Source organism: Heptranchias perlo, chromosome 19 (assembly GCF_035084215.1).
Source record: "Heptranchias perlo isolate sHepPer1 chromosome 19, sHepPer1.hap1, whole genome shotgun sequence".
Lineage (NCBI taxonomy): Eukaryota > Metazoa > Chordata > Chondrichthyes > Hexanchiformes > Hexanchidae > Heptranchias > Heptranchias perlo.
The window spans coordinates 19,964,348-19,976,630 of record NC_090343.1 but is presented as its reverse complement, the minus strand read 5'-3'; the positions used below and the strand labels follow the sequence as shown (position 1 = coordinate 19,976,630).

At 40.2% G+C, this 12,283-nt stretch overlaps 1 protein-coding gene and 1 long non-coding RNA gene across 4 annotated transcripts in view; one reads left to right on the top strand and one right to left on the bottom strand.

Annotated features, from left to right (window-relative positions):
• LOC137335208 (uncharacterized) overlaps nt 1-12,283 on the top strand; it is a 104,161-nt gene that overhangs the window by 21,915 nt on the left and 69,963 nt on the right. The window lies entirely within an intron of this gene.
• Nucleotides 1-12,283, bottom strand: part of nol4lb (nucleolar protein 4-like b) — a 253,339-nt gene that overhangs the window by 216,927 nt on the left and 24,129 nt on the right. For all 3 annotated transcript variants that reach the window (XM_068000428.1, XM_068000430.1, XM_068000429.1), the window contains one exon: nt 2,373-2,528. In XM_068000428.1, coding sequence (XP_067856529.1) covers nt 2,373-2,528 — 156 coding nt within the window. The remainder of the gene's footprint in view (nt 1-2,372; nt 2,529-12,283) is intronic.

Genomic DNA, 12,283 nt, shown 5'->3' with positions numbered 1-12,283 from the left:
AACTCCATCTGCCATTCATCGGCCCACTGGCCCAATTTATCAAGATCCCGTTGCAATCCTAGATAACCTTCTTCACTGTCCACAATGCCACCAATCTTGGTGTCATCTGCAAACTTACTAACCATCCCTCCTAAATTCTCATCCAAATCATTAATATAAATAACAAATAACAGCGGACCCAGCACCGATCCCTGAGGCACACCGCTGGTCACAGGCCTCCAGTTTGAAAAACAACCCTCTACAACCACCCTCTGTCTTCTGTCGTCAATCCAATTTTGTATCCAATTGGCTACCTCACCTTGGATCCCGTGAGATTTAACCTTATGTAACAACCTACCATGCGGTACCTTGTCAAAGGCTTTGCTAAAGTCCATGTAGACCACGTCTACTGCACAGCCCTCATCTATCTTCTTGGTTACCCCTTCAAAAAACTCAATCAAATTCGTGAGACATGATTTTCCTCTCACAAAACCATGCTGACTGTTCCTAATCAGTCCCTGCCTCTCCAAATGCCCGTAGATCCTGTCTCTCAGAATACCCTCTAACAACTTACCCACTACAGATGTCAGACTCACCGGTCTGTAGTTCCCAGGCTTTTCCCTGCCGCCCTTCTTAAACAAAGGCACAACATTTGCTACCCTCCAATCTTCAGGCACCTCACCTGTAGCTGTCGATGATTCAAATATCTCTGCTAGGGGACCCGCAATTTCCTCCCTAACCTCCCATAACGTCCTGGGATATAGTTCATCAGGTCCCGGAGATTTATCTACCTTGATGCGCGTTAAGAATTCCAGCACCTCCCTCTCTGTAATATGTACATTCCTCAAGACATCACTATTTATTTCCCCAAGTTCCCTAACCTCCATGCCTTTCTCAACCGTAAATACCGATGCGAAATATTCATTTAGGATTTCACCCATCTCTTGTGGTTCCGCACATAGATGACCTTGTTGATCCTTAAGAGGCCCTAGAAAAGGGAACCTATTTATAGCCTTGATATAGGCGTTATTGAGGCTCGTGTCAATGAGATTTGATGGGGGTGTTACGAATCGCCGTTTTGTAAAAGCACACATTTATACACCAGTTAAATACTGGGCTATTGAAAAGATATATTCTAGTTACCAAGGTGGCTTTCCTATTTTGGCTCTGATTTGATGCTGTTCATAATCACAGATTGAGAGACCAGCTTCATCTGATTCTCACCTCTAAGAGTCACATCCTACGAAGGTCAGCCTGTCTCCAATAAAATAGCCTGATTATTTTCCACAATAAAGAATGAAACTGTGTGATAGGTCTTCTGAAGCCTACAAGTGCTTGTCAACGGATAGAACCGCTCAGCTGAGTTAATGACGTTTCCGACTCATCCTGGAACCTTCACATCTCAACAACAACCAGGCTGGCATTTTGATAGCTATGGTGCTCCTGGTAACGCGAACAGCTCCTGAAACACCATTTAGTTTGAAGCTGGGTCGTTTCGCTTTAAGTCACTAGCTCTCAATTAAATGTCACGATTCGGAAAAGAAAATTAAAACTTAATACAGATCCATCCTTCAACCTTTGGGATTGGGATTGGGTGGGACTGACTGAGGAACAGTTGGAATTCCTGTGACGTTTTATGCCAATTTGTGAGAACAATAGTGCAAAAGATAAGAATGCTTAAACAAAAGGGAGCCTTGAGGGTTTTTTTTTCTGGGAGGAGGGAGAATTATAATGGGCAATCTATTAAATGTTTCTGACTGGTTAGATTTCATTTGCCCCCAGAAAAAAATGTCTCCTTTGAAACGAAACTTGAAGTTAATAATGGGAAGGTACCGAGTATGTAATTCCCCTTCATAGAATGTTACAACCCGAATCAATAATCGGGGCAGTGTGTGTGTATTGTAGGAAGACATTCAGTTACATTAGTTTGTATTATGATGTGAAGCGTTTTAGAACCTGTCGCTCAGATTGATGTATTTTAAAGTAACAGCAACAGCAGAGATCAGGATTAAAGCACCAATGTAACCTCCCTCCAAGTGTGGAAGCCCTGACTCAAAACAGTGCATCTCTACCTGGTAAGAATACTTAACTGGCAAGGAGCACAATTCGAATGAAGCTGCTGCCAAAATGTTTGTATTGATTTTATAGCTAATAGTCACAATGTGGTTCTAATATTTAATATTAGCAGTCATTTTATGATCGAAACAAAGTAGGCATAAATTACACTCGGGAAGGTTTCATAATTATAAAACTACACTTATACATTCGATTCCTTTAAGGGACACAGCAACAATATAGTAAACCATATCTTTATTAATAAAATAGCCCAGGACTACACCCTATGGGAACATTTATTTGAAAATAAATAATTAAAGTGAAAAGTTTTAGCTCACCGCTTTATAAGTCCGCTTCTGTCCGGCGTGTTTCGCCGTCTTCCCAGTCTCTGTTCCAGTTTCCACATGCATAGAATAAATGATGTCGAAAAAATCCTCCACCACGGCCACGCGTTTCAGCGAGATGCTCTCTTTAGCTGTGACTCCATCTCCAGTCTGTGAAAGCACATTACAATATTCACCAGCAGCAATTGTTTCAGAAACATCTTAGACTGTGCATCACAGCTGGGCGTGTTTATTCAACTAGTTAGCAACGAACAGAGCAGCGATAGATTATTAATGATATCATTTATCACAAAGCATGCAAACACGCATTATACATTTAAGATTGTGGTAAAACTGGGACAGGAACAGAGAAATTGAAGAATACACAAACACCACTGAAAATCTAATTTGGCTCGTCAGCAAATTTCCATTGGAAGCAAAAAAAATGACGACTTCTAATTCCTTCGATTACCGTATATCTCACTGCATAGACATTCAGCACAAGGAATGTCCTGTACTTCACTACACATATTTCAATGGCTTCATTTTCCGCCTAAAATAGCAGCAAAGATTTGACTTCAAATTGACTGCGAAACGTGAATTAATAAATGAGCGTCATGGCTTCATACATAAAACAGTTAATCTCACCTTTGGGATGGGGTTTGATCGTCATGTATCCAAATTATTTGCAGCCATAACTCAATTCAAAAAATAGTATATCAAATTTATAATTTGTACTATTTACTCGATTCAAGTTAGACAGGATAAACCAAATTGGAAATAATCAAATGTGTATCTTTTAATAATTTGTAATCATTGTAAAACCTTCACACTAATATGGTACTGAACTTGGATATTTAGTGCGTTGAGATCAAAATGGTTAAGTAAACGAATTTTGCCTTTAGCCGTTCTGAGTGTACTTAAAAGACAATTTTCATATGTAACGGTTTAGTGACGAGGCTGGGAATTAGCAGGATTGTGAATTAAACGGCTCATTAATCACACCAGCAATTATTTTTCATTTAAAATCATTCGCAATTTATACCCCGCCCCCAGCAGCTTCGCGCCTAAGTAATCTCACAGTTAATTATTGTCTGATACATCCTAACTGAGCAATGTAGCAACGTATTAAACATCGGTATGATCCATTGGTTGTTTTTAATGTTATCTCACAAATAGTGTAATTGCTTCTAGCTGCAAACACAAGTACTCAGGGGCCAGCTACATGAGAGCATCACTATAAGAGTCCAGTGTAGCTGGACTGATAGAAATCAGTTGCTGTTCAATCGGGAAAAATACCTTTGTACTATGCCATACACTATATTAAGTGATGGATATTGACCCGTGGGGGGAAGCTGTTTGTGAATAATGTTGTGCACCTTTTAATCAGACATCAGCAGTGTCTCTATAGTGCCAGTTTGGATCTGTTGGCAGCACTCGCACTTCCCGAGTCCAAACATTGTGGGTTCAAGCCCCACTCCAGGACTTGGGCACACTATCTAGACTGACACTTAAGTGCAGTACTGATGAGATGCTGCATTTTCGGTGGTGTTATGTTTTGGATGAGATATTAAACCAAGGCCTGCTCTGCCAGTTCAGATCCCATGGCACATATTCAAAGAAGAGCAAGGAGTATTCCTGGTGTCCTGGCCAACATTCGTCCCTCAACCAAAACCACCAAAACAAATTAACTGATCATTCATCTCATTGCTGTTTATGGGACCCTGCTATGCACAAATGGCTGCTGCGTTTGTCTTCATAGCAATAGTGACAGTAATTCGGTGCCTGTGAAGCACTTTGGGATGTCATGGGAACATGAAAAGCGCTATATAAATTCAGTTTCTTTTCTTAATCATTAGTAGCTCAAGACAGCCTATATAGATGACTAGGACAGGCCTCTCCGAATTGCAAGATATCGTTTATAAAGAAATTAATAAATAAGGAACTGTGAAACCTTGTAACTTTAAGAGATGATAGAAAATCAGGTACAAATCTGATCCATTTAGTAGTTTTTGACAATACTGTCAGTATTCTGAGATCAGTCAATTTGGCCTATCCATTTTTCTAATAGTTATATCTTCACATTTTAAGAGAGCAATCAAGCCCCACACTGCACGAGTATCAGATAGTGAATAGTTTTCCAAACAAATCTTATTTTCTAGAAAAATGAAGCTCTATTGGGGAATATTGATTTAATTATGCAATACAGCATTGATAGTCACAAATAAAATCAACATTGAAACCGCTCAAAAAATATCATCAGATCAAAAGAAGAATTTCAAATAAAAACAAAAAATACTGGAAATAACAAGATCCATCAACATTTGTAAAAATAAAGGACTTGCTAATATTTAAGGTGTAGGCCCTTGGTCATAACTTCTTTAAGGGAAATGGAGAACCTCAGACTACAGATACCACAGCAGCAGTTCTCAATGAAAAGAGAGATGGCAAGAGGCCCGAGAGGGGGGGTCCAGGAGGATGGAAAGGCTAAATACAGGAATAGAGTCTCTCCAAGGGTCTATGTGACAAACATGAAGCAGTGCCCCCAGATCCCAGGATCACTTTCTCAGAGATGTGCCTCATATCCCAGAACTTGCCCTAGTGTTTCTATAACCAGCTTCTCCAGCGTTACAAGAAGTCTTGGACTCTCTTCCCAGTGCTCCCAAGTACCTGCTAGACCCTGAGATCTAATTCCAGTACTATTAGACTCTGGATCCCCTTTCCCATTACTCCCAGATTGCAGAATTGTCTCCCAGTGGTGACAAGTCAGTGTACCTACTAATACTGCTTGGTATAACACCCCTGTTATAAAACCTTCGACTCACTGTAAGCAACAGTATGGGAGATATGCTGGTATATTATTAAAAATCCTATGTATGGTGTAAACTTCCTGTTCACAAATGTTTATAAAGGAAACTTCCTACGTAAACATTTAGAATGGAAAACCCTATCTAAACATGTCAACATTTTATAATAGGAAAACCGCATGTAATCATTTTGCCTCATAATGAACCAATCAAATTACTCAAAATGCTTTTCAAATGCTATTTTTCTAATGTTCTAAAATTTCTAATGTTCAAAATAAAATAAAAACATATTTTAAAATAATATGATTAAATTCATCCTTTAAAGTTTTTTTACTTGAAGGCCGAGGCCTCCCTCAAAAGCCTATGTTTGGACTTGAATTTTTTTACCCAGGGAGGTGACTGACAGCTTCAGGTAGATCCTGCAGTATGAGAATATGCAGTGGGCACAAATTCCTAGGATCTACCAGTAGCTTTTAGCTAGACAAATGATAGAATATTTTTCTCTCAGCTTGCTACAAAATCTATTTGGTTGATTTTCAAAATTATTTGAAGGAAAGTTAGAAGACAAATTTCTAAAACTTTATTTGGGTAAAATTTATTTTGAGTTTTTTTTTAAATTGAGGCTGTGTATGTCGTGAGCGTGAGAGCTACAGAGAAAAAAATTAACAGACTGCACTGATTATACATCATAAATTTTACCCAAATAAAGTTTTAGAAATTTGTCTTCTAACTTTCCTTCAAATAATTTTGAAAATCAAACAAATAGATTTTGTAGCAAACTGAGAGAAAAATATTCTATCATCTGTAGTTGGTTTTGAATTATAAATCCTCTATAATCTTCAGAAAGCATAATGAAGCTGAGAGATAGACGCACCTCATCTTAATTCTAGTTCTTTTTAGAGAACAAATGAGTTGTATTTTGAAAGTAAAGGAAGCCTTTAATCATCATCTGATTATCACCTATGTTTTGTTGATTAAAAAAATGTAAATATTCTAATTACTGACATGAGAGAGAGAGAGCCAAATAGAAAGGGACAGAATAACAGAGATACACTTCCAGGAAGTAATCACAAAACGCAATACATAAATATTTGCAGAGATCTCTTCGAAAATTACAAACCAGTGCTTCCAGACCTGGGGTGCGTGCACCCATCCTATGCCATTCTTTCAGGTTCATGCCCTCCCTCTTCCCTCAAATGCTGACAGACATTGGGAATCCACCATTGATTAAAACCCACATCTCCCACCCCCCCACCCCTCCTCAATCACACACACACACACACACTTCTGCCAAACCACATATTTCACCTCCACAGTTCTACCAAACCCCCAGTTCCCCTTTTACAATGATGCCAGACCAAAAGATCCCCCCCCTCCATGCTGCCAAATCCCAGCAGTTCAACTGCAGTGCTGCCAAACTTCTAAACCCCCATCCCAGTTATTCCAAAGACCAGAACATTCTCCAGTGCTACCAAAGTCCAGAAATATACCCCAGGATTATCAAAATCCAGAAGCATCCCCAGTATACCTACATTCTACTCCCCCTACCCAGCAATACTAAATAGCAGATATTTTAGGTCCAAATGGTAAACTTTACACACCATCTTGCTGTATATCCTCAACTTTAAAATTGGTAAAAGATAAATTTAAATACATAGGTAAATACACACACACACACACCTCATGCTGGAAAGAGAAAACCATAAACCTCAGCATGATTATTACATGCGGATTAGAGTTTTTCACCTGAGACAAGTAGGACTTCTTATGATGCAAACTGTAAAGTACACTACAATTACATGTTCTATAATGAAATGAGAAGTTACTGTTTCTTTGGTGTTTTTTTAACAAGTGTGGCTTAAAGTTTGTAAAGCCACTGATTTACTTTGTTTACTGTCCACCTCATAGCGGGCAAACACCAATTTGCCTGATATAAGCGGTAGGGACTGTATGTGTTTGTGTGTATATATATATATATATATATATATATACACATACACTACACACACTATCACCTTTCACAGAATTATGAGCAGAAATATGGATTTCAATCATTAAAGCATCAGCAAAAATCCCATAATATCATTTACTAAAAATGGATTGTGTCCCCTTCAATCACTGTAAAACAGTGGCAGGAAGTTAACAAGCCCCACTACTCGACTTGAGCACAAAATCTAGGCTGACACTTCAATAAACTACCGAGGGAATGCTGCATTGTTGGAGGTGCCATCTTTCAGCTGCCGAATTTGCCTATATAACAGTGGACTGTTTAACATAGAAAAGGTCTACAGTGCTTCCAAAAAATACCAGATAAAGGAGAGATTAGGAGAAGTGACCAGAAGCTTGGTTGAAGACATGGGGGTCTTGAAGGAGGGGATGGATGGAGGTGATGAGGCAGAGCGGTTTGGGGAAGAAAGTAGGACCAAGGTGACTGAAAGCATGACTACCACTGGAGGAGGGGATGCAAAAGAGGACAGAATCAGAGGTCTGGAGAGTTCGAGGAGGAGGTTACAGAGGTAAGGAGGAGCAATCGGGCCATGGAGGGATTTAAAGACAAGAATTTTAACTTGAAAGATTGGAAAACTAGGAAGCAATGTAAGTGATGTGCAAATAGGACTTGAAAATAAGATACGAGCAGCAGAGTTTTGGGCGAGTTGGAATTTATAGATGGAGGAGGATGAGAGACTGGCAAGGAGAACTTTGGAGTAATCAAGTTTGGAGATGACGAAGGCACAAATTAGGTTTTCAGCAGCAAATGGGCTGAGGTAGGGGTGGAGGAGGTTGATGTTACAGAAGTGAAAGTAGACAGTCTTTCTGATGAAGATATGGGGTTGGAAACTTAGTTCAGGGTCAAACAGGACTCCAAAATTGTGAACAATCTGGTGCAGTCTGAGAGAATGGCTGGGGAGATTAATGGAGTCACTAATGAGGGAGGAAGTCTGTAGCAGGATCAAAGGCAATGGATTTAGTCTTCCCAATGTTTAACTGGAGGATGTTAGGCCTCAAGACTGGATACCAGATAAGCAGTCCACATAACAAAGATAGTGGAGGGATCAAAAAAGGTAGAGATGGGTAGGGTAGTAAGTAGACAAGGAAGAGGAGAGGGTCAAAAATGGATCTTTGGGGCCTCCAAAGAGGTAATGGTGCGAGAGTGGAAAGAGAGGCCATTGCTAGAGATGTTCTGGCTACAATTGGAAAGATAAGAGTGCAACCAAGTGAGGATAGTCATAGAATCATAGAATGGTTACAGCACAGAAGGAGGCTATTTGGCCCATTGAGCCCGTTCTGGCTCTTTGTAAGAGGAATCAAGTTAGTCCCATTCCCCCGCTCTGTCCCCGTAGTCCTGCAATTTTATTTCCCTTCAAGTATTTATCCAATTCCTTTTTGAAAGCCATGATTGAATCTGCTTCCACCACCCTTTCAGGCAGCGCATTCCAGATCATAACCACTCGCTGCGTTAAAAAAAAGTTTTTCCTCGTGTCGCCTTTTGCTCTTTTGCCAATCACCTTAAATCTGTGTCCTCTGGTTCTCAACTCTTCCGCCAAAGGGAACGGTTTCTCTTTAATTACTTTATCTAAACCCGTCATGATTTTGAATACTTCTATCAAATCTCCTCTCAACCTTCTCTTCTCAAAGGAGAACAACCCAAGCTTCTCCAGTCTCTCCACATAACTGAAGTCCCTCATCCTTGGAACCATTCTAGTAAATCTTATCTGCACCCTCTCTAAGGCCCTCACATCCTTCCTAAAGTGTGGTGCCCAGAACTGGACACAATACTCCAGTTGTGGCCGAACGAGTGTTTTATAAAGGTTCAACATAATTTCTTGGTTTTTGTACTCTATGCCTCTATTTGTAAAGCCCAAGATCCAGTATGCCTTTTTAACCTGTCTACTTCTAACTGTTTCTGCTTATTTTCTTTTTCCTTTAACTCTTCCTTTAACTGAGCCTCCTGCCAACTGAGCATGGAGGCAGTATCTGAAGAGTAGCTATGGACAAACGATACAAACCCTATATGAATTTGGGCCGAGAGGTTCGCAACGAGTGGTTGTAGTTTTAGATGACGAGCCTGTAACATTAAAACAGAACCCTGTTATGGTTACTGCCTCCACGCTCAGTCGACAGGACGCTCAGTTAAAGGAAAAAGAAAATAAGCAGAAACAGTTAGAAGTAGAAGCTTAGGACAAGGAAATCCAGCAATTTGGAGATTATGTTGTTGATCAAAAAGCAGCAGTAGCTTGTTCAGAAACATTTAAAGTTTCTGTAGAAAGGGACCATCTCAAAACTGAGAATGAAAAGGGAAAAGATGGTCTGGGAGTTGCAGGTATGAGAGAGGCCGTCATAGAGGTTCTGGAAAGTGAACCGAGGAAGAGACTAGAACTCTTCCCTGTGTCCCTTTCCATTCATTATATCCCATCCTTCCAGCAAAGGAGGAGAAGGAGAAAACTTTTTAACAGGAGAGCCAATACAAGCCTGAGATGTTAAATCAGTTCAAAATTGAGTTAAGTAGGAAACCTTCGAGATTGAAAACGGAGTTCAGAGATAAAGTATAAAACAGGATTTAAAACATTTAGTCCTTTGGAGATAGACAACTGAGGAAAGATGTTGGAAGAGGATGGTATGGTTAACTTTGTTGAAGGCTGCAGAGAGGTCAAGGAAGGATAATGCGCCATGATTACAGTCACAGAGAATGCCATTCGTGACTTTGATTAGGTTCATTTTGTTGGCAGGAACCGGGTGAGAGGGATTCAAACAGGGTGTTGTGGGAGAGATGGGCATGGAACTGGAAGCTAACAATGCCTTGAGGGATCTTGGAGGGGAAAATAAGCTTGGAAGTGTGGCAATAATGAGGACAGAAGGGTCAAGGGTGTTTTCTTTGAGGAGGGCGGTGATGACCGTGGCTTTGAAAGGGAGATGGACAGTGCCTGATTGGAGGTAGGTAATCATTTGTGATGTCAGTTAGCATGGGGGCCAGGATGGGACTTTGGGCGATTATGAGTTTAGTGGGGATAGGGTCGAGCGAACAGAAGGTAGGTCTCATGGATGAGATGAGCTTGGACAGGGTAAGGGAAGAGGGGGAGAAACTAGAGAGAGGCAAGGGATTTGGGGTGGGGGGGGGGGGGTGGAGTTGATAGAAAGTAAAGCCAGATGGGAGAATTTGTTGAGGAAGAAGTGGTTGCCTACCACAAGCCAGGTTTCGATCAACGTGATGATATCAATACGATCAACCGTAATAAGGTGACGAATAGCAAGGGCCTTTTTTTGTAAGTGACCAGACATTTTGGAGAAAAATGAAGAGAGGGGCATAGACACAAAAGTCACTAGTTTATCTCCCATGGCACTGCATATGGGGAGTCAAGACCAGGTGTAGTCCTTAGGTGAAGCAGGGTTGGAAGCCAAGAATTGGATATTGGTGCACAGATATTAGGCCTCAGCTGGAGTATCATGTCAAATTCTGGGCACCACACTTTAGGAAGGATGTCAAGGCCTTGGAGAGGGTGCTGAGAAGATTTACTAGAACTGGTACCAGGGCTGAGGGATTTCAGTTATGTGGAGAGACTAGAGAAGCTGGGATTGTTCTCCTTAGAGCAGAGATGGTTAAGGGGGGATTTAATAGAGGTTCAAAATGATGAGGGGTCTTGATAGAGTGGTTAGGGAGAAATTGTTTCCACTGGCAGGAAGGTCGGTAACCAATAGTAACTTTCAAAAGGGAATTCGATATATACTGGAAAATTTCCAGGGCTATGGGGAAAGAGCAGGGGAGTGGGACTAATTGGATAGCTCTTTCAAAGAGCCGGCACAGGCATGATGGGCCGTATGGCCTCCTTCTCTGCTCTATGATTCTATGTAATTCAGTCCCCATTTTAAATGCATAAATTCTGGATTTTTATATTTCAACTATAAATTTATATGTCCACATTTATAATGGAAACTGCCTATGTAAACTTGTCACACTGTAATTACAACCTCCACCGATGAGTGGTGCTGGAGTACCTCCACTGGGGAGAGGGTGTAATTACAGTGTGACAAATTTACCTAAGCAGTTTCCATTATAAATGTGAACATAAGAATTTATACTTTGAAAAATTGACAGGAAGTATGTGCAGACATAAGATTTTTAATATATTAAAATAGATAGTTACAAAGCATTTATTACAGGTCTAGCAAAACCAAATTATTATGCTGATATCTCCCTTACAACTGACTAAAACCATTTGTACAAGATATTGAAACAAGAAAACTAAATCAATTCCTGCCCAATAAGAGCTGTCAAGTAGAAATTTATTTCTTTTATATATACTTCCAAATGTTAAACAGTTGTTTTCTGTCTGGGGATAGTTTCAACTAAGGAGTTTAAAATGCAGTATTTCTGTTTGATTTCACACATAATCTGTTTGGTAATCTGTGCCTACCTTGCAGTGTGTGTACAAATTAGACACCTGTCTCCAGGACAATAAAGTAATCACAGCTGTGTGCTCAAAGGTCAGTTTGACTTCATACACACTGAGTGCATGTTGCCCATGAACTTTATGCACCTAATCCTGATGCATGAAATGAAACTCTCCTTGGGTAATGGGCACTTGGAGCCCTTATTTCAATGATGCGATTGATTTTTTTTTAATGATTAGGACATATGCTCAAGTATCTCCAAGGTTTAAGCTGAGCAGCAGAAATTTTTAGAAGTTTGAATATATTACCATTAAATAATTGGTCACATTTTATTTGTAGGTTCATATCAAACATTTTACTTAGGCTGCGGTTTTACTACAACTGTAGCATCAGTGTAAAGCGATTTGCTTCGTACTGACACTGCACTCATAGTGTAAATGCAACCCAAATCCGGTGTCATGGCCTGACTGGAGACAATTGTAAACAATTTTACAACACCAAGTTATAGTCCAGCAATTTTATTTTAAATTCACAAGCTTTCGGAGGCTTCCTCCTTCCTCAGGTACCTGAGGAAGGAGGAAGCCTCCGAGGAAGGAGGAAGCCTCCGAAAGCTTGTGAATTTAAAATAAAATTGCTGGACTATAACTTGGTGTTGTAAAATTGTTTACAATTGTCAACCCCAGTCCATCACCGGCATCTCCACATCATGACTGGAGACAAGCACACTCGTAG